We start from the raw sequence: 23,497 nt of genomic DNA, 5'->3' as shown, positions 1-23,497 counted from the left end.
AAATCCTCCGGTGGTAAAGTGGTTAAAGATGGTTACACGTGGATGACTTTATTGGACACTTGATTGCTATTTGCCGCATGGACTTATATATTTATTATTTTACCACAGATACTACTTATCATTTATAGCACTTTATATGGATTGACATGCAGTATATTTAAGCACAAGGATTTATTGTGATACACACTTGTGATTTAGCACTTTGCACTTTCTTCTAGCACAATTTATATTCATTTCTAGGAATCGCACTGTACACAACTATATATATATATTTTTTTACCTTTCATCATTGGATTTTATTTATGATACAGCATTTTAAGATTATGAAATTGGAATATTTTGCTTGAGGGTTATACACATATACATTTATATAATTTTTTTGCTACATATTTTTAATTTTTACACATTTGGATAGATTTTTATTTTGTGCAACACTAATTATATATTTATTGGCTCTTTGCACTTTATGAGAAGTGAAGTGTTTGCAGCATTTTAAAAATCTAAGACAGAAAGGTTGCTCGCAGGAATCTTTGATTCTTTAGGCCCAAACCATGATGCTGCCACCACCATGTTTGACAGTGGGGATGGTGTGTTCAAGGTGATGAGCTGTGTTGCTTTTACGCCAAACCTAACGTTTTGCATTGTTGCCAAAAAGTTCGATTTTGGTTTCATCTGACCAGAGCACCTTCTTCCACATGTTTGGTGTGTCTCCCAGGTGGCTTGTGGCAAACTTTAAACAACACTTTTTATGGATATCTTTAAGAAATGGCTTTCTTCTTGCCACTCTTCCATACAGGCCAGATTTGTGCTGTATACGACTGATTGTTGTCCTATGGACAGAGTCTCCCACCTCAGCTGTAGATCTCTGCAGTTCATCCAGAGTGATCATGGGCCTCTTGGCTGCATCTATGATCAGTCTTCTCCTTGTATGAGCTGAAAGTTTAGAGGGACGGCCAGGTCTTCGTAGATTTGCAGTGGTCTGATACTCCTTCCATTTCAATATTATCGCTTGCACAGTGCTCCTTGGGATGTTTAAAGCTTGGGAAATCTTTTTGTATCCAAATCCGGCTTTAAACTTCTCCACAAAAGTATCTCGGACCTGCCTGGTTTGTTCCTTGTTCTTCATTATGCTCTCTGCGCTTTAAATGGACCTCTGAGACTATCACAGTGCAGGTGCATTTATACGGAGACTTGATTACACACAGGTGGATTCTATTTATCATCATTAGTCATTTAGGTCAACATTGGATCATTCAGGGATCCTCACTGAACTTCCGGAGAGAGTTTGCTGCACTGAAAGTAAAGGGGCTGAATAATTTTGCACGCCCAATTTTTCAGTTTTTTGTTAGTTTGAAATATCCAATAAATTTAGTTCCACTTCATGATTGTGTCCCACTTGTTGTTGATTCTTCACAAAAAATTACAGATTTATATCTTTATGTTTGAAGCCTGAAATGTGGCAAAAGGTCGCAAAGTTCAAGGGGGCCGAATACTTTCGCAAGGCACTGTACCAGTAGCGATATAACAGCCCTGCCCAATACAAGTTACTGCCCAAAGAAGCAGTGACGATCTACAAAAGGCACATCATATCATATGAATATGGTTTTAGATACAGCAGAACAGAGGTTCATTATAAATGTACCCCACAAAAAAAAAAAAAAAGATGGTATAAGTCTAAGTGAAGAGTTAGGCTAGCCATAGACAGTTTGAATCTCGGCTGGTTCAGCAGGAAATGGGCGAGATGTAAACTGTGTATGAGCAGGCTGAATGTACCAAGGTTATCTATCGATCAATCAACTAGGGTACAACCAGCCTGCCAGATTCACTTGCGATTATCGCTAACAATAATCACTGTCTTCCAACCCCCACCGTGAGCAGACAATTGTTCGGCATGAGGGATTCCCCTGTAAGCACTGTCTGTTGATGGGGGAATCGTGTAAAATGTTTCCTGCCTTAAGCCTAGTACACAGTAGTAGTTTTTTTTTTTTTCGTTCAACACAGCAGGGCTGAATGAAAAAAAAAAATAAATAAATAAAAAATTCTGACAGCTGAGGAGCCGCTGTACTAACTAATGTTAGTACAGCGATCTCCCCTGCTGTTCTATTGTGTTCTGACAGGCAGACTTCCCCCACTGCCAGAACACTCAAGTCAGCGCTCTCAGCCATTGGCTGAAAGCGCTAATCAGGAGCTGATCAACAGAACTCTTTTTGGTCACGCCCCTTTGAACAGCCGGCTTCTGTCAGACCGACTGCAGGACACATGGGCCGAATGTCGGGCGGATTCTACGGAACTGGCAGATGCCGTCTGACATTCGACCTGTGTGTACGGGTCTTTAAAGTGCTTTAATGAGACTAGAAAGAGAACACCAACAGATCCTAAATTGTGTTGTGTCTGCTTCCAGCTCTGCCTCCCTCTCACTGCCCTAAACAGAAGTCCCCCAAGTGACTGTATTATTAAAACTACTGGGATTATGAAGATCCCTTGGTGGTGGACCTTTTATACTGTAATAAATGTGCTGCAGTCGGGAAAGACTTAAACCCCATACACACGGGCTGAATTGAATGCCGGTGTTCCGTGAAAAAACCATACCCTCGTCACTTCCGGTGCACCTACGGAGGGTATGGATTTCTCACGGTAGTTACATTTTCGGCGGTTAGATTAAAACAGCTCCTCTACAACATTCATCATCTCCGCTCCTTCCCCTATCACTTCCCTGATCTCGGGTAATAAATAGAAAAGCGGATCACGGAGCCGCGATTGCCGTCATTTACATCTCATACACCCGCCGCCGCTTTTATATTTATTAGGGGAGATCAGGGAAGTGACAGCGATAGGAGAGGAGATGATTGATGTTGCAGCCGAACTGTTTTAATGTACCCGCCGCAAGTATAACATTACACACAGTGCCGTGATTATTTCATGCCCTCTGAGCATGCCCACTTGTCAAATTCTTTGATGTTCAATTAGGTATCCGGGTCTCTGAGCATGCGCTCTGCTGCGCTGCTCAGCTGTTTCACACAGGAAGTGACGAGGGTATGGTTTCTTCACGGGGTATGGTTTTTTTAACGTTACACCGGTCGACATCAGCCGGTAAAAAAAAAAAAAAAAAAAGGGCGACATCGGCCGGCTTCTGTCGGACGAGCTTGCTGGAAAACAAGCAGCCAATGGCAAAGAGCGCTGAATGGAGGAAGGGGGGGGGGGTTGGGGGCATTCCCCTATCAGAACACAAAAGCACAGCATGGGGAGATTGCTGTACAAACGTTGGATCGCTAGTACAATGGTTCTGACTGAAGCAAACAGGTTTTTTTTGTTCAATCTGCTGGGTTGAATGAAAGAAAACTATTAGTGTGTACCAGGCTTTAGTCCTGGAAAGGCTGCTAGAGAGGAGATTAGTCATGCTGTTGAAATGTTTACCATTTGTTTAATCACTTAACAGATCCTGAATACCTCAAATAAAGACAGTTTTTGGAGAAGGTAAAGAACAGCAGCTAGAATGAAAGAGATTAAAAAAAAAGTACAGCTGACCACATGCTCTGATCTTTATCACCACGGTAAAACTGCCTTTAGATTTATCAACTACATTGTGAGGGTCTACTTAAAAAATCCATTCAATGTAAATCTAAGTTGGGAAATATAAAAGGAGATTGGACATAGAAAGTAAAGTGTGTGGCTAGCTGAAAGAAAAAAAAAAAAAAAAAAAAAAAAAAAAACAACTCCAGAAATCAGGTACTTCCGAAGTTTAGCAGCACTGAAAATGTGTTCGCTGGACACTAACCCTATATATGAAGTTATATCATATGTACAGGTAATATTATACACTTAACACAGTAGGGGAAAGAACAAATATATAGCTTGCTTTAAAGGGAATCCATAAAAAACTGACACTCAGCAGCAAATATGATACTGTACACTTCATTACATATCACATGTACATCAAATCCAGGTTGTATTGTGTATATACAGCATGCATTTTTAAAGGTAGTTATGCAACCCATCAGTTTAACAATGTATCCAAAAAAATAAAAAAACAAATATAAGAATGACTTAAAGTGGAACTTCACCCTCAATCATTATTTGTAATCCTTATGCTGCTAGCATTAGAAAATAGATAGGAAAGTATATTATATTTACTTGTTTTAATCTTTTATTTACATTTCTTCAGTTACTTCCTAGTTTCCATGCCTAGGCAAATGATGTCATACATTTCAGGAGTCTTAAGGAGGGATTTGCTGAGCTAAGCACACCCTCCTGCTTGTATGCCTGAGCTAAGGGCAGATAGATTCCAGGAAGTAAATGCTACATGAATCAATTGCCCTAACTCAAGATGGCTGCAGCCAAAAATGCTAGAGGTTGTTTTTCAAAGTGATTTCTCATCAAAATACAGCATGGGGACATGGATAAATGGAGGAGTATGCTTTTGAATAACAAAAATGTATGCAACCGCGTTTTTGGTTTGTGGTGCTCAGATGCAGTGTAGATCCACTTTAAAACCAATTCAGTTTCCCTTTGGATTTAATACTGGGAATGCCCTTGAGACCAGAATGGAAAATCAATATGGTATAAAAGTCCATAGATCGGAAGAAAAAAACGGTACCTTGCAGGGAATACACTGTTCTTCTTTTTATTTTTTCTAGCACAAGTCCTGTTTTTATTCCAATTTAAATTTGCAAACACACCATCCCTTTTCTCTGCTGGGTTTTTCCGCCGAAACTGCTCCTCCTGCTGGAAGATACAAAACACCCTCTATAAATATTGGCATGAAATGTATACAGTAATCATCGCTAAAACAAAAAAATAATACTTTACTGTATGCAGCGCCCAGAGAATCAGTCTAATTATTTAATACAATAGCCTCTGTTAGATAACATGTCTCTGTGCTTTATAAAAAAAAATATGCAGATTTCTACCTTATTTTATAGCATCTCCCAGCTCTGCCATGACTCCTTGGCTCTCCGCTCTCCCAAGCTGACAGTTACAGCGGGAGGGGCTGAGAACTCCACTGCCAGGTATTTCAGGTGATACAGGGGGCCAAATTACACAGCAAAAGTGCTGTGCAACATGCTTTGAGGGAACAGGATTCATTTATTTAAATTTTTTAGGGTAACACACTTTAAAGTGGTTGGAAAAACTTGCAACCAAATAGTCCATCGCAAACATGTCATTAATAATATAACAATATAAAAGTAAATGATGTGCCCCAAAATACAAAAAACACTGTTTTTCTAACATCATTTTGGGTGATTTATTGCCTGTCCCACAACCACAATCCTCTTCCCTTCATGGCCTGAGAGCAGGAAGGGGATGCATATAACATTATGGGAAGTTGCATAACAGAAAATAATTAAAGCAAATGTGTATTGAGAGAAATAATAGGACTTGTATACACAACAGGAAGTCCTTTCTTTGGAGTCTGTTCAGGTCACACATGAAGGCATACCTGTTGCGTTATACTGCTACCAAAAAAAAAAAGTCCAAAAAAATAACCCATCTGCACCAAAAGCATGTTCATAAACAAAGAGGGGTGAGACCTGCATCCCTCAATGGACTCCCCCCCAAAAAAAGAAAGATGCTTTCATGTCCATTAAAGTACACAGAAAATCCTATATTGTCATTAAGTTAAACAAAACACAACTGAAGACTGCCTGCAGCCCAAAAGCTATCTGGAAGATAAGAACCTAAATTGAACAATGGATGATGCCTGATACTCCTGCCTGGTATGGGAACCTGACAACACAACCAGAGAGGGAGAACATGGAAAATTAATTGAATGCCCCAGACCAAGAAAAAAAGGTTACAAACAATAGAGGAATGACCACAGAAGCAGCACCTTCAGCGAAAAGTGGACAACCTTAAGCCACCAAAGGGTAGAACAATAACCCATTTCTTTTAGGGGGGGGAATCCAACATGGTTAACAATGAAAGGAAACAAAGTCCCTGGTAAAAACAGGATATCGAACCTGAAAAAAAATTTTTTTTGACTTACCGTAAAATCAATTTCTCCGATGTTCATTGATGGACACAGCTCTTTATTTTCATGACCGTAGGGTTATACTGCCCCCTACAGGAGGAGGACACTAGGCCGAGAAAAAAGCTTGAGCACGCCTATGGGGCAGTCCCTGGGGGTATATTCCCGCTTCCTGCTATAGGTATTCAGTTTTGTAAAAAGCAGTGTCAGAAGAAAAAAACCAACTCCAAAGAGTGGTGGGTGCTGTGTCCATCAATAAACATCAGACAAATGGATTTTACGTTAAGTCAAAAATCCCATCTTCTCTTTTGTTCATTGACGGACACAGCTCTTCATTTTCATGACCATAGGGACGTCCCAAAGCAGTGTCAAACATGAGGGGTGGGAACAGCAGAAAACAAACTTCCCCAAGGCTAAACATAGCCAACCAGGTAACTTAGAGCTCAACTATTAACAACTGGAGCTCACCTGAAAAAAACGCCCTCAAAAGAGGACAAATCCTTTAAATAGCAGCCTGCAAAACTTTGAAGCATCCGCAGATGCCAAGACATCCACTTTATAAAACGTTGTGAATGTGTGTACAGACGACCAGGTGGCTGCCTTGCAAACCTGCACAACTGTTGCTTGATGACGGAAGGCCCAGGAGGCACTAATCGCCCGAGTAGAGTGCGCCCTTACAGGGAAAGGAGGAACCTGACCCTTATTAGAATAAGCCTGAACCACAGTCTGTCTGATCCATATGGAAATGGTCGCAGCAGAAGCACCCAGCTCCTTGCAATGTCCATCCGTAAGGACAAATAGTGAGTCTGACTTCCAAAGCGACTCCGTAGCTGCCAGGTACACCCTAATTGCCCAAACCACATCCAGGGAATGCAAGGCAACTTCCTTAGGATGCTTAGGCTTGGGACACTGATGGCAACACAATGTCTTCATTCAAATGAAAATCAGAGACGACCTTTGGAAGGAACGACGGACATGGCCGAAGAACCACCTTATCTGTGTGAACCAAAGGTGAATGACAAGACAGCGCCGCCAGCTCAGACACCCTGCACGCAGAAGTAATAGCCACCAAAAAGACCACCTTCTTGGAGAACGTAAGCAGGGGAATCTCCCAAATATTTTCAAAGGGAGGTTTCTGGAGAACTGTCAACACCAAATTGAGGTCCCAAGGCAGCAATGGAGACTACACCAGGGGAACCTTGTTTCTCACTCCCTGGAGAAAGGTACGCACCAAGGAGTGTGTGGCCAAACGGACGTTAAAAGAAAATTGCAAAGGCAGAGGCCGGGACCGAGACCTGGCCCTTGATGGTACTCGGGGCCAGACGTTGCTCAACCTCTAGCTGGAGGAAAGCCAAGATCCGAGTCACCGAAAAGGAGCGAGGGTGAACCCTAAAGGAATTCACACAATGCAATGGATGACTTCCAAATACGATGGTAAATCTTCCTGAAAGTAGATTTTCTAGCTTTTAACTAGGGATGCACCGAATAATCGGCGGCCAAACATTATTCGGCCGAAAATAGAAAAAATAGCACTTTCGGTGTTCGGCCGAATAAGTCAAAAGGCCGAATAATTTTGTGCCGAATAATAGGGCTGAACGATAGTCGATATGATATTGACTATCGTTCTGTGGCCGTAGGCGATATTTACAGGGGGAAGGGACTCGGAGGAGGACAGGAGGACTCACAGACTTCCGTGTTAGGCAGGGGAAGCCGGGACACTTCAGCGGTGAGCATTCAGTGAGTCTTACTCTTCTCCCTAGTTTTTTCAATGGCACATTCAGGAAGCCAATCACGCCGTGATTAGCTGCACAGCGAACCAATCACGCGTGCCTGCACACCTGATTGGTTCCACTGTGCCGCTACTCACGGCTTGATTGGCTTCCTGAATGTGCCATTGAAAAAACTAGGGAGGAGAGTAAGACTCACTGAATGTGTGGGGCGGGCTGCAGTGCACGAGTGAGTAATGTATGTTTGCGGCTGTGCTCCTTTCCAGGCTACTACTAGTCCACCTCCAGCCTCCTACTACCACCACTATGAGAGACTGTCTGTCACTGTATAATGTGATCGAGTCCACACTGACACTGACTGACTGTCACTGAGTAATTGATGTTACCACATTAACCCTGACCTGCCCAGTGCCCTGTATCTGCAATTAAAATTTACAAGGCTGCCTGCATGCTTCTTGATTTCCATTCCCAGCATCCTTCCCAATCCCTACAGTGTCACTAACATTAACCCTATGGTACAAGGCTGCAGTGTGCACTGAATCCCATTCCCTACAGTAACATTTAGGGAGAGAGAGAGAGACATGAGAGGACAAGAGAGAGAGAGAGAGAGAGACATGAGAGGACAAGAGAGAGGACAAAAAATTGGCAAAATAAATGGAAAAAATGCAAAACACCGCGTTCGGTATTCGGCCAAACATTTTATTATTATTCGGCTTCGGCCAAGAATTTCATTTCGGTGCATCCCTACTTTTAACAGTATAGGAATCAAAGATTAAGTCAACCCTCTATCCTTCAGCACATGGTTTTCAACAGCCAAGCCGTCAAAGCCAGCGACTGTAAAGCAGGTTGGAAGATTGGTCCTTGGGACAGCAGACCTTCCCTGAGAGGAAGTCTCCAAAGGAACATCGGCAACCAGCTGCACCGGATCAGCATACCAAGACCGGCGAGGCCAGTCTGGAGCCAGTAGAATGACCGGAATCCCTTCTGCCTCTACCCTGCGCAGGAGTCCTGGCAGAAGCTTGAGAGGAGGAAAGGTGTGCATCAGACGTGTCTGACTCCAGGGAGCCACTAAGGAGCCTGTGGAGTTGACTAGAGTATTCTGAGACCGTGCCACAAACCTCTGTACTTTTCTGTTGAGGCAAGAGGCCAACAGATCAACCTTCGGAGTCCCCCACCGGATACACAACTGATGGAACACCTCCGGATGAAGTGACCTCTCTCCTTGGTCTAACACCTGTCGACTGATAGTCCGCCTGCCAATTTTCCACTCCTGGAATGTGCACAGCAGAGAGGGCTGGAACAAACCGTTATGCCCACCTTAGAATGCCGGCTACTTCCTGAACCGCCAGAACACTTATAGAGCCCCCTTAGTGACTGACATAGGCCATGGCTGTGGCCTTGTCCAATTGGATCCGTACCGGACACACCTGGAGACGACTTGTCCAATGATCCAGACAAAGTCTGATCGCTCGGAGCTCCCATTGATTGGTAGACTGAACTGTTCCAAAGTCCAGCACCCCTGAGCACATTCTGTGCCGAGGACGCCTCCCCACCCGGATAGGCTGGCATCCGTGGTAACAACTGTCCAGTACAGGGGAAGAAATTATTTTCCCCAGAAGAGGTGCCAAAGAACTAAGCCACCAAACCAGGGACCCCTTCGTGTTCAGGCTCAACAGGTTCAGATTGTCCAGAGACTGAGGATCCTCGTTCCACTTCACCAGAATCTCCTTTTGCAGAGATCTTGTGTGGAACTGTAGAAATGGAACCGCCTCGAAGGTAGACACTGTCAGGCCCAGCTACCGCATGCAAGACCACAGAGATGACTGGCTGAACAGCAGTCGCTGAATAGCCTCTGGCAACTTGTGGAGTTTTATCAGAGGAAGAAACACACTCGCCGATGAAGAGTCCAGAGTCAGACCCAAATAGTCCAGGCTTGTGGACAGGACGAGAGCAAACTTCTGAAGATTCAGAATCCAACCCAACTCCCTCAGCATTTTCAGTGTAATACCCAGGTTGGTCAAAAGGGCAGTTGAAGACTGTGCTCGCAAAAGCAGATTGTCCAGGTACCCCAGTTTTGCAATCTACTGCTGACGCAGTAATGCTAGAACAGGGACCAACACTTTTGTGAAGACCGGAGGAGCAGAGATGAGACCAAAGGGTAACACTACAAATTGATAATGCTCCTCACCCACGGCAAAGCAGGGGAAGCGCTAATGGGTGACACATATTAAAGGGTAACACATATTGGGATGTGAAGGTAGGCGTTCATGTCGATGGAGGTAGAAAACCCCCTTGATGTAGGGACGCCACCACAGTGGGAATGGATTCCTTTCGGAACTTCTGTACCCGCACAAAGCAGTTTAGTGCCTTGAGGTCCGGAATTGGACGTACCTTGCCCTCCTTTCTGGGAACTGTAAACAGGTTTGAGTAGAAATTTCGAAAACGTTCTGAAGTTGGAACCAGAACAATCACCCCTTTACGTAACAAGTCTAGCACTGCCCCACAGAGATCCTTCAAGCAATCCGGGGATAAGTGCAGGTTGGAAAGGAAGGACCTGGTGGTCCAGCCGCAGGTCCAAGAACCGACAAAAAAGTCCCCAACCCCATAAATGTCCCCAGGTCTGGAAAAAAACGATCTCTTGTTTGCCAGACCAGGGTCGTGTGGAACCACCCGAGGAAGTCTTGAAGAACTTTGCCACATCGACTGTGCCCGAGGGACGAAAAACTGTTTGAGAGCCGAAAAGGAGGGACCCTGTCTGCGAAGAAGGCCCTTATCCCTGTTAGCCTGTGGAAGAAAAGCCATTTTTCCCCCCCGTGAAACCCTTATATAATGTCATTGAGGGGAGCGCCAAACAGACGATCCCCCTGAAAAGGTAGATCCATTAAAGCCTTCTTAGAAGTTTGATCAGATCCAGCCCGTCGGCCAGCCCGGCATAGTTGCTTGAAGATCTAACAGGAAAAATTCCAGGGAAAAAAGCTAGCTAAAAAAAAATCTACATAAAAAAATACTTTTATGCCAGGACCAAAGATCCCAGCAAGGAACTAGGTCCTTACTCCTAACTAGGCAGATTAAAACTGACATCTTATGCAGGAAGTGAGAGATTGTACCCTCCGGCACTGCCCATAGACGTAGCCAGAACCTTTTTCTGCCTAGTGTCCTACCCTTGTAGGGGGCAGTATAACCCCTACTTGTATGGATCAGAGAACTGTGTCCGTCAATGAACAATAGAGAAAAACTGTTTACCCAGCTTTAGAGTCTTTGTGAGTAATTGTGAGTAATTGGGTGAATTTGGTCAAGTAGCAGCCCCTGAGGAGAAGGCAGGGGACTCTGGCTTACATGATAGAACTGCGCTAGATTCTAATGAGGTACACCCTATAACCACAGAGCCACAGGATTCCAGTTCTCAGATGAAGTTGAGGCTCATTTTAATTGTGCACTGCAGATTTTGTTTTATCAGAATTGAAGAAATTCCTCAACTACAGGACAAAGTAAAAAAACAAAAAAACATACCTTGATTGGAGACACATCTGGTTTACCACAGGTCTTCTCCCTTATACTGTTTTGAGGATTCTTTTCTGCAGAAGCTTCTCGGTCTGTTGACTTTTTGGGTGTTCCAACACATTCCTTGTGTGCTGTGGGGGAAATACGATGCTTGTTTCCTGTAAGAAGCCATAAAGTGTATATATAATACCACATATTTATTAGACCTACAAACTGAATAATCAATCAACTCCGGGTATAAAATCTCCATGAATACCAAAAAGGTATTTTTCTTACCACCTAGGGCCTAAAGCCCAAATTCTTTTCAAGTGGCACTTATATATAAATTAAGCTGGCTAACATAACCATATTTCTTTTAAGCTCAAGACCAATAGAAGTCCACAGTAGGCTAATGGTTGTAGCAATATCTCGTCGCATTCTAAACTAATTTTCATTTAAAGCTGAACTCCAGACAAGTAGCTAAACACTGATGAAACACACATCTAGAAATTGTTTTAAGTATTTGTATTTCTGCTTATTCAATCTTGAGATATACACAACTCTACCACAAAACACAGTCTTGAGACCTGATTTTTCTTACAACAGCAGTCTGATGAACTAATTTCTTTCACTCTGTTCTCTCCTACTGTTAAGTATGACCCCAGTTAGCACATCACTACCATACGCAGAGACATAAGGGCCAATAAATTGAACCACAGCATCCATCAGGGAACCAAGCATTTGAAACATCTGGTAGCATATAAGGTACTAAAGGTTCTTCAGCCACCGTAGTTCAAGAGATCAAAGTTCGATGGTGCAGGTGGTGGGATAGGCAAGTATTAAAGATGTATTAAACCAAAAATGTAATATTGCAGCTTACCAATGATTATATGTGATCGCTGCATTTGTTTTCTTTTTTTCAGGCTTTTTGCCCTCTGTTTTCACCTAGTGATCTAGCCAGTAACACACCTCCTGTATTCGAGTGCCTACACTCTGGATGAAGGAGCAACAAAAACATCTTTGGACTGCAGCAATGTCAGTCTGAGGGGAGGAGAAGTTGGAGCTACTAGCAGATTTAAATTCACGAAACAAATTTAAGCCAAATTCCAGCTAACACTTTATAAGCAAATCCAGCAACTGTTGTTCCTTTTGGGATAAAAGTTTTACATGAATAAGAGGCTGCTCGTTGTACGCACTCCTATCAGTGATAAATGATTTGTCTCAACCATCTAACTGCTACAACTGCTGTTGAAAAATAACAGACTTATCAGCTGGATCACCAGGTGGAAGATAGAAAGAATAAAAAAGAAAATGAATGCAGCTAACACATCTAAGAATTGGCAGCTGCAATAAGATAAAGGCAATTCGTAATAGGGTTTTTTTTTGTTTTTTTTTTAATAAACAATCTGATCATGGAAAGATACTGTCTACATGTAGGCTGGTCATAACATATTGAACAATTCTTACCAAGGCTGTGTACCAAAGCACCACATTTCAACTGTATCTGCAGAACAAGAAGGAATCAGGTGAAAACGTCTGATCCTGCAGTCCGGTAAACTTTGAACATTAACCCCAACAATGAACTTCTCTTATTTGGTCTTTTGAAAATACCACTAAAATAGTTTTATCTAATTGATGGCTGCAAAAAAAAAATCAGAGTTACACTTACCGGTAATGTCTTTTCCAGGAGTATTTCAGGACAGCCACCTCTGAGAGACCTTGGCTCTTTCCTTCACAGAAAACACTGCCTTAGATTCAAGATTTAAGCCCCTCCTGCCTCACTGGACCCTCAGTCTTTCAAAAGTACCTCCAGCCAGCTGGGGTGACACAGGAACACGTCACACAAAATTTTAATCCTCCTGACTGTTCCCCTACCACATTTTTCAGGTGGGTACCGGTGCTGTCCTGAAAGACTCCTGGAAAAGACGTTACCAGTAAGTAACTCTGATTTTCCCTAATCGTTTTTCAGGATAGCCCCCTCTGAGGATAAATGAGCACTTAACCTTAGGGTGGGACCACCACTTGCAGGAACTTTCTCCCAAAGGCCTGATCCTTAGCAGACAACAGGTCCATAGTGTCCTCCTGTTAAATCCTGTGGTGTCTGACAAAGGTGCTAAGACTGGACCAATTTGCTACCCGACAGATCTGCAGTGGCGTAATCCCAGCCCTCTCCGCCTAAGAAGTCACCATAGCCCTGGTGGAGTGGGCCCTGATCCCCTCCAGGACCTCCCTCCCACTTACTATGTAGGCTTGTCTAAAAAAGGGAATCAGACTTTCTAAATTCCTTTGTGCTATCTAAATACTGTAGGACACACCTTTTAATATCCAACTTATAAAAATTACTTTAATTTACTTTTACTTTAGAACAGAAAGTTGGTCAAATTTCTTGGCCTCTGAAACTTCGAGGCCACGTTCGGCAAAAAGGCCGGAACCGTTTTTTAAAATGACCCGGTCTGGAAATATTTGTAGAAAGGGGGCCCTGATTGAAAGAGCCCTCTGCACACCAGTTGTTGAAACGTCTCCAAATAGATGGAGCGTGCTTCCTCTTTCCTGCTACTTAGAGTCACCAACTGATCTGAGAAGCTCTTGCCTTTCAGCAATTCTTCCTCGGCAGTCACGCAGCGAGATTCCACTGCTCCACCTGGGGACCACAGATCGGACCCAGAGAAAGAAGGTCCTCCTGGATTGGCAGAATCCAGGGAGGTTTCACGACAGAATAAGAGACGTATCCCTCTGTATGAAATTTCCCGCCGGTAATAGCGCAGGCGGGGGGGTGGGGGAGGCCTAACACCTGCAGTAACCACATTGCTTTGTCCACCTTTTGTATCTTTTCTTGAGGCAAATAGGGGCATTTCAATAATCGCCTATCTGGGCGACCCGCTCCTGAGTCGTAACGCTATTGACCTTGGTAAAAATGCAGGGGGGGGGGCCTGAAACTGAAGAAGGAAAGTTTCTTCCCTGGCCAGCCTGAGAAACCTCGGACAGCTCTCCGTGATGGGAACGCGCAGATAAGCGTCTCTCAGGTTTATGTGTGCCATGAAGCAGTTTGGGGGAGAAGGGCTCTTACCGAGAAGAATGATTCCATACAGAACCTTCTGTAAATTACTGAGGCATTTAGAGGCTTCAAGTTCAAGATGAGCCTGAACTTCCATGAAGGTTTTTGCACCACAAAAACCTCTCTCAGGGAGGATAGTAAGGCTACCGCGGGGGGGGGGGGGGGGGGGGATGGAAATTCCAGCCGGTAACCCCTCCTTACGATCCCCGATTCGAGGAGACCGTCAAGCTGTCATTGTGTCTTTCAGAGCTGTTCAGGAGGGTGACCCTTCTTGACCCCAAGACCTCTTTTGCCCGTCGGCCTTCGGGGCCCTGAATTTTCTTGTGGGTGAGACATATTCTTTGCTTGCTCCCCTGTTCTATGCCTGACCGAAAAGGACTTTCCTATCGGCCGTCCAATTTAAAACAGTTTCCAGACCAGGACCAAACAAAGGGTCCCTCGTGAGTGGAATCCTCTAGAGCTTAGCCTTGAACGCACTGTCCTCTGCCAAGCAATAAGCCACAAAGCCCTTCTTGCCAAGCAGGCTAGGGCTGAGGATCTGGCGGACCTACGCACTGATTCCGCCGAGGCGTCAGCAATATTTGCCACCCACCCGCCATATGAGCATGGGAATGGATGACAAGATTGTCTCCATCCTGGTCGCTGCCTCTATGCGCGCCCCAGGGTAGAGTCCTGTGTTTTCTTCAAGAGCGAATCCAACCTCTTGTCCATGGGATCTGAGAGCGCCCCCCATATCCTCTCTGTATGCATGGCAACCTGAGATAAGGCTGCGTCCAGTCTGGGAATCTTATTCCAGACTGACACACCATCGTCCACGAAAGAAAACCTACGCTTCAGGGCCCTTAAAAAAACTGGATTTTTGTCTTAACTACTTGCCTTCTGTGCACTTAAACACCCTTCCCATCCAGACCAATTTTTAGCTTTCAGTGCTCGCACGCTTTGAATGACAATTGCGCGGTCATGCTACACTGTACCCATATAAATTTTTTATCATTTTTTTCACACAAATAGAGCTTTCTTTTGGTGGCATTTAATCATCTCTGGGTTTTTTATTTTTTATAAAAAAAAAGAAAAAAGACAGAAAATTTTGAAAAAAAAAAAGTTTCTTATTTTTTGCGAGTAAATTTTGAAAATAAATACATTTTTCTCCTTCACTGATGTGCGCTGATGAGGCGGCACTGATGGGCACTGATAGGCTGCACTGATGGGCACTGATGAGGTGGTACTTATGGGCACTGCTGAGGTGGCACTTATGGGCACTGCTGAGGTGGCACTGATGAGGAGGTACTAATATGCCGCACTGATGAGCACTGATAGGCGGCACTGATGAGCACTGATAGGCGGCACTGCTGGGCACTGAGAGGTGGCACTGCTGGGCACTGAGAGGTGGCACTGACGGGCACTGAGAGGTGGCACTGACGGGCAGCACTGATGGGCACTGGCGGGCGGCACTGATGGGCACTGGCGGGCGGCACTGACGGGCACTGGCGGGCGGCACTGATGGGCACTGGCGGGCGGCACTGATGGGCACTGGCGGGTGGCACTGATGGGCACTGATGGGTGGCACTGATGAGCAGCACCATCAGTGCCCACACTCAGTGCCCATAGTGCTGCCAGTCAGTGCTCATCAGTGCCTAGGTGAGCAGGCACTGATGGGCACTGACTGGAAGCACTATGGGCACTGATTGTGTGCACTGATGGGGGGCACTGATGGTGGGCACTGTGGGCATTGAAGGTGTGTTTGGTGTACCTCTGGTAATCAGGGCACTGGTGATCGGTGCCCTGATTACTTTTTTCTGTGTCCCCAGCGGCTGTGCAGCTCTCCCTCCTTCCTCACACGCAGGCTCTGTGTGAGGAAGGAGCGCCGGCGATGAGAGATGATCTCATATGTTTACATATGAGATCATCTCTCATTGGACGGCTTGATCACGTGGTGAATGGCCGCTGTGATTGGCCATTCACCACGATCTGTGATCGGCTGTGTCCAAGGGACACGGCCGACACAGATTCCCCCCGATGCGCGCTCGCGGGAGCGCGCGGGGGGCGTGTCACTGGGAGGCCGTTTAAAAACGGCCTCCCGAAAATTCGAGTCCGCGCTGCAGCCGTATATAGGCTGTAGCGCGGACGGCAGGAGGTTAAGGTAAAATCCATTTCTCTGAGATTCACTGACGGACACAGCTCCATGTCTTCAGACCATTGGGCTTTATGCTGCTCTCTCTTTTCAGGAGTAGGACTAGGCGGAAACCTTTTTGGTTACGCCCCTATGTAACAACCCAACAGAGGGGCGGGTGCTGTGTCCGTCAGTGAACCCCTGAGAAAAGGATTTTACGGTAAGACACAAATGCAGTTTTCTCTTTCGTTTATTGACGAACAAAGCTCCATGTCTTCAGACCATTGGGATGTCCCAAAGCAGTGTCAATATGAGGGGTGGTAAAAAAAAAAAAACACGGCAATACACAGAATTCTCAACAAGGCTAAACATAGCCAGCCAACCAGGTAAAAACAAGAGCTCAAACAACTGGAGCTCACCACCAGGAAAAAATTACACCCTCAAGAAGCGGAAGCCTCTGCAACTGCAGCCTGCAAAACTTTGCGGCCAAACGATGCATCCGAAGATGCAAGTACATCCACCTTATAAAACTTTGTTAATGTGTGTACAGACAACCACGTAGCCGCCTTGCACACCTGAACCACAGACACCTGATGATGGAAGGCCCAGGAGGCACTTATCGCCCTCGTAGAATGCGCTTTAACAGCACTTAACAAGTAAAGGTGGAACCTGACCACTAATAGAATAGGCCTGCAACACCGTCTGCCTGATCCACTTGGAAACGGTCGCAGGAGACGCGGCCTGTCCCTTACAAGGTCTATCCGTAAGAACAAAGAATCGGATTTTCAAATTGGTTCAGTCACCGCCAGGTACACCCGAATAGCCCTTACCACATCCAAGGAATTTCCTTAGGATGTTTCGACTTAGGACATAGGGACGGTCACAAAATATCTTCATTCAAATGAAACCCCGAGACAACCTTCGGAAGGAATGCCTTACAGGGTCACAACATCACTTTATCCCTATGAATCACCAGGTAAGATGACCGACAGGACAACGCAGCCAACTCCAACACCCGACGTGCGGAAGTAATAGCTACGAAGAAAGCCACCTTCTGCGACAGAGTGAGCAAAGGAAGTTCTCGAAAATGGTTAAAAGGGAGGTACCGACCATACCAAATTGAGAGATCCCACGGAGGTACCAGGGATCGCACCGGAGGAGCCAGATGGCGAACTTCCTGCACAAAAGTGTGAACCTAGGACTTCACCGCCAACGGCCTTTGGAAAAATATAGTCAAGGCGGAAATCTGGCCCTTGATGGTGCCCAGAGCCAAATGTTGATCTACACCTATTTGTAGAAACTCCCAAGAGGCGAGACATAGAAAAGGAGCGCCAGATCCACCTCAGAATCTGAGGAAGCAGAGGATACAGGTGAAGGCGGGGGGCGCTTCTTGCTAGGCCTCTTTTGCAGGCCCATATCTAATTTGGATACTAGTGACTGCAGGGCTGCCGCCATGGCCGCCAGGGCGGACTGAGACCCAGAGGGCCCGGAGCTTCCAGGAGAGGATCAGGTGATGATATGCAACCCAGAGGCTCCGTGGCCAATAAAAACGTTTTTGTTTTTTCTTTATTTGTGCAGCGCGGCTCCAATTAACCCCTAATTGGAGCCGCCCTGCACAAATTTAAAAAAAAAAAAAAAGTTTTTTTTTTTGCAACAAAAATGGGAAACCCCCCGTGCACCACAAGAATCAGCAGACCCGCAGCGCTGAATACAGCAGAGGAAGGGCCCCCCCCCCCGCAGCCTTTCACCGCACCAGACTACAAGAAAATGGCCCTTGTTAAACTCTATGGGGAAACAAAAAACATGGCCGCTGGACTACACAAACATGGTCGTCAAAGCCGGAAATACAGAATCCACTGCAAAATGGGAGCACCACACAGCGCTTCATGGGAACCTGGACCCCCCCCCCCGAACCCCCCCCAAAAGGCGGGCCGGCAGTGGCACCCACTCACTGCTTCTTTGGCACAGCACCAGACAAGAACCCCCCCTCCTTACCCAAATGCACCCATGCCCCCCAAAAGGGGCCAGGTGGCAGATGAGGGCGCCTACGCAGGGGAAATCCCGCTAAGTAGAAGGGGGAAAAGTGTGATGGGGAGGAAGGACACAAGAGGGGCCCCCGACCAGACTCTAGGTTCAGACAGGGGGGAAAGGGAAAGGGGGAAGCCCAGCTCAGTGAGGAAATTTAAGCATGGGAGGAGGGAACCTGCAAGTAGGGCCAACCGTCCCTGGAGGTTACCTGCGTCCAGCCCAAAGAAAACCACCAAAAGGGAGAGAGGGGACTGTACTTATCCTTCCACGGTGCAGGTAAAGCTCCAGACAAAACTCCCCGCCACCGAAGTAGGGGAGCTGTCAGACAAGGGACCGCTGTGACTCAGACCCAAGCCTAGTCATATGTGACCCTGCTAGACGTTTAACTCGCGGGCCAGTCTCTGTCCGCAAGGCTATGTCGCGGCTGACCTAGCATGTAGCTGCAGTCTGCACGTGCTTGCTTGCTGGACTGGGGGGGGACCACTGGAACTAAATTATCCAGCCCGTCGCCCAGCCCAGCATTTCTCTCGAAAGAAAACAAAAAAGATCTAAGGAAGGAGAATTTTGCTAGGACCAGAGATCCCAGCCAGGAGCCTAGGTCCTTACTCCTGACTAGACATTAAAAATGATTACCTAGCGCAGAGAGGGGCTTTATATACCAGCTGAGGACAGTCCATGGGCATATCCAGGTGTTTTTTGTTCTGCCTAGTCCTACTCCTGGAGAAGGCAATATAACCCACTAGTTATGATTTATGGAGCGCTGTGTCTGTCGATGAACGTAAGAGAGAAGGGTTTCCTCTCCAGGTCTTGCCATTCTTTCTTGAGGGCTTCCACCAGAACTTCATGGGTCGGGAACGCCCCCTTTTCTTCTGTTGCCCCAGGCCCTGACACATCTGGTCATGGAGTGATAGTGGTGGTTTCTCCTCCTGGATTCCTAGGGTGGTTGGCTCCCCAGAGATCCTCCACCTCCTCCAGGGAAAACTTGTAGCGAGAGGGCATAGAGGACTCACCGTCCAACCCCTCTCTCTCTCTCTCTCTCTCTCTCTCTCTCTCTCTCTCTCTCTCTGACTCCACCTGGGAGCTAACTGGCTTCTCCTCAGCAGCTTCCTCTCTAGTGTCCCCTGGTGCCCCTCCACTAGTGGAGGGTAAGACCCGCGGGCTGGTGCAACACTGCTGCTCTGGCGGAGGGCTAGCCTGCGGCTGCTGGACCTGAAAACCAGAAAACAGTGTTTTCAAACGACTGAAAGGTGTTAGAAAGCTCCTTTTAAAACCTGTGTCTCACTGTATGGTCCAGGCTGCTCTATACTATCCATTCACAGGTACCATCCAACTACTGATCAGTACAGTTGTTTTGACCTTCTCTGTCTCCAACTTGGGCTGGTTCATCCCTCCCTAGGACAACCTGGGGACTCCAGGCTCCCCAAGAGGCACCATACTGATGCCAAACTTAGTTTAGACACTCAATTAACCTAGCTCAGTGCAGACCAGAACTCCTGACCCAAGTGATTCCACAGCCTCAGCTTCCCAAAGAGTTGGGATTACAGACACACTTCACAGTGCCCAGCCTTAACGGATGCTGCCAGGTCACTGCACTGAGGATTGTTCCCTCGAGAGGGCCATGAGTGCCTATCCCCTGGCCTGCTCCTATGCAGAGTATTACCGGGAGTGCCCCTAGGACCAACCACCTCAGGGTTCCTCCTACCTTTGAGCGGTCTGGGCCACCTCCCACTGAGGATTGTGGTTGTCCCGCCTTTCTGAGCTGCTCACTGACCCCCTCCAGCGTTACAGGCTCACACCAGCCAGTGCCTGGCCCTCTCCCATAGACCATGGCCAGAACCAGAAGCCGCGGCCCGGCCAAAGTGCATGCCCCCACTGGATGGGACATCATCATGCCCTCCGGCCCGGTCTCGAGCTCCATCACTGGCCACACAGAACGCAGGGAGGAATGGAGCACCTCCAGCGAGGGGCCCCCCCCCTCCCCGGACAGAAGGAGAGCGGGCCCCCGAAACTTCTTCCCCACCCTCTGGAGAAGACCTCAGCTTCTCCCCACTGTGAAAACCAGCTTCAACCTCCCCGGTTGATCCGTCCTGGTTCCCAGCGATGTCTCCCCACAGAAGGAAACACCAAAACTGAGGGTCCAGTGGGGCAGGAGGGGCTTAAATCTTGAAGCTAAGGCAGTGTTTCCTGTGAAGGGAGGAACCAAGGTCTCTCAGAGGTGGCTGTCCTGAAAGATGGTTAGGGAAAAAATACCTCGGATATTGCCAGAAATCTTGTGCGTGGATAATTTCCTATGCACTCTGCCTGTGCAGTTATCAGTGACAATGGTCTATGCCAGTCTACTGTATGTTAAGCAGAATAGAAGGGTTGGGTTCTGTAGTCCTTTCTGGTTTCTACTGTCCTGATACATTTCTTGGGTTTCATTGACAGGCACCAGAATTCAGAGACTGTTGGGTTATACTGCTGCCTACAGAAGTAATGGACACTGGAAAACAAATTAAAGGCCAGCCCAGGATAATATGTTCTATTCCCAGCATGCTCCAGTTATGTGTTAAATCGCTACACCAAGAGATTATAAACCAAAGAGGGCTGGGGCTCTCAACGAGCTCTAAGAAATGGATTTTACGGTTGGTACAGAAATCACATTCTCTCGTTTTCTGAGGGACAGAGGAATTTAAAGACTGTCAAAATAACCAAAAGAAGTCCAACTAAGGGGTGAGAAACAGAAACAAAACACTAAAAGGCCCACAAAAACAGAACAGGGTACTGCCTGCATCTTAAAGGGGTAGAGGGGTAGTAAAGTCTTCTTTTGGACTTATACAGGTAAGCATATAATAAGGTTTACCTGTAGGTACAGTAAATATCTCCTAAACTTACACTGGGAAATATTTACACCGCATGCAGCCGGTGACGACATTGACGCATGCACTCTGAGGGGACGGAATACCCATGCTGTCCCTTCAGAGCTCCGTGCCACGGCCGTGACTTCCACGCGCATGCGCGGGAGTAAAGTCTTTGCGACTCAGCCAATCATACGGCTGGAGAACTTGAACCCGGAAGGAGGACCAGGTGAAGTGGAAAGCCCTGTCAGCTGTGACAGCAGAGGGCTTTGTTCTAATGTATTTAATAATGTGCTAGAAAGTGATGCATACTAGCACATTACGCAATTGTCTTGCAGGGTTTTTTTTTTTTTTTACCGCTTTAAAGAGCAGTCTGAAGGACCTAATGCCTGAAGATGGCATTAAATGTGGTCCTAACATCCACCTAATAAAACTAGGCAAGCCTTGCAAATCTGAGCAACATTTGCTTAATACCAAAAAGCACAATAAACATTTGCAGATCTAGTAGAATGCACCTTGACATGAAAGCAGATCTTTAGGACCATAAGCTTAAATATTAGTTTGTCTGGGCCATAGGGAAACGGTGAAACGTGAAGTAGTTTCCCCTTGTCTGGACCATCAGGAATAACAAAGAGCCAGGATTTCTAGTGGAAACAGTGGCTAGGCGGTAAACTTGCACAGCCTAAACTACACCCAAACAACGGGGGGAGATACCTACTTCTGATAAACAGGAGCCCGACACAGGGATGGAACAATTTGTTAGTTGATGTGAAAAGCCGAAACTACCTTTAGGTAGAAGGTCCTGGGTCTCAAACCCATCTTGTCCTTGTGTAGAAAAGCTCTTTACAGGATAAGGCCGCCAATTCAGACAGACACTTACCTCACTGGAGGTGATGGCAACAAGAAACACAATCATGGAAATAGGAGTGTCCCTGACAGGTGTAGAATGCAGTTTTTGAAGTGCTGCGGCAAAATCACGCGGAAGTGGGAGCAGGTACCTGTTAAAACTAGGTACCCGCTCCCCCCCTAACCCCCGAAAGGTGCCAAATGTGGCACAGGGGGGGGGGGGGGGGGGAGGCAGATGAGCGGAACTTCCCCTTTTGGGTGGAGCCTCCGCTTAAGGAGGTGGGATCATTTGAGTCCTAAAACATGTTAACTACTGTTTTCCACTGAGAGATGAGACATCACTGACAAGAATAAGAAGGCTATATGGACTTTTGAACTGATTGGCGTTTTGTTTGTTCTGTTCACCTATACACCATCACTGTGGGAATATCACTCCACTTCCTGTCTTCTGAGCAGCCAAGTGCCTTTTGACAAGAACTACTACCAACCTGTATTTGAAGAAAGTTGAGCTTCAAGTCCGGCACTAATGAAATGTAATAAAGGACATCCAACAACAATACAGCCTACCAAACGCATCTATATCAAATGCTGTTCCGATTATCAAAAATAATACTAAATATAAACCATCAAACATAGACAGTGATGGAACACAGCTCAGGAGCAGTAGACCAGTGTCTCTAGCTGCTGGCTTTATTCTCTAACTGCAAAAAATCTTTTATTGTCAAGTTGCTTAACTAAGTTTAGTGGACATTTGGTGGTGTGTGGCCGGACCTTATGGGTGTAGTCTGACAACCCTGTCTGTTTTATCGTAAAGGTTGAGGGTTATTTATCCATTAAAAATGTTCAGATGTAATTTTGAAAAAAAAAAAAAAAAAAAATATGTTGAGTTAAACCATACAAGTCCTGTATTAACCTCTTACGTTCCATTACTGTCTATAGAGATGGTTTGTGTATAATTTCAAATCCAGCACCTCTATTTTATTCCAGCTTTTTCCAGCTCTGGCTTCTGAAGATTTAGCACCCAGAAGAACCTCTACAAGGTCTAACCAGTCAGGGATACATTGTCCACCAGAACCTGCACCAAATGCTCCCTCAGCAGGAGTTTGTCCAAATATCCCACAATGGGAATGTCTAAATATCCCACAATGGGAATGTCCAGAGTGTGCAGCAAGGCTAGCAGAGGGGCAAACACTTTGCTGAAAAACCACAGTACAGAGGGCAGGTTAAAAAGCAGGACCACAAACTAAGTGTAGAGATTCCACAAAGCAATTTCTAGACAGAAAGAAATGGAGATATGGAGAAATGAAGATATGTAGGATAAGGATTCCCATCCTCAATGTCCAGGAGTCAGAAAATGACTGAAAAAGACTTGGTAGATTCTATTCATAATTTTTGGGACCGAAATACAGACATTAAGGCCTTGAGATCCAAGATGGGACAGATATCCCA

The 23,497-nt window shown here is 46.0% G+C and overlaps 1 protein-coding gene across 1 annotated transcript in view; it reads right to left on the bottom strand.

Moving 5' to 3' along the window:
* TMEM131L (transmembrane 131 like) overlaps positions 1-23,497 on the bottom strand; it is a 267,525-nt gene that overhangs the window by 53,974 nt on the left and 190,054 nt on the right. Inside the window, exons 26-27 of the mRNA XM_082263743.1 lie at positions 11,203-11,351; positions 4,595-4,722 (exon numbers count right to left, since the gene is read on the bottom strand). Coding sequence (XP_082119869.1) covers positions 4,595-4,722; positions 11,203-11,351 — 277 coding nt within the window. The remainder of the gene's footprint in view (positions 1-4,594; positions 4,723-11,202; positions 11,352-23,497) is intronic.

The sequence above is a fragment of the Pelophylax lessonae genome, assembly GCF_965119305.1.
Source record: "Pelophylax lessonae genome assembly, chromosome: 1".
In the NCBI taxonomy this organism is placed as follows: Eukaryota; Metazoa; Chordata; class Amphibia; order Anura; family Ranidae; genus Pelophylax; species Pelophylax lessonae.
Note: the sequence above shows the minus strand (reverse complement) of the source record. Positions and strands in the feature narration are given on the sequence as shown.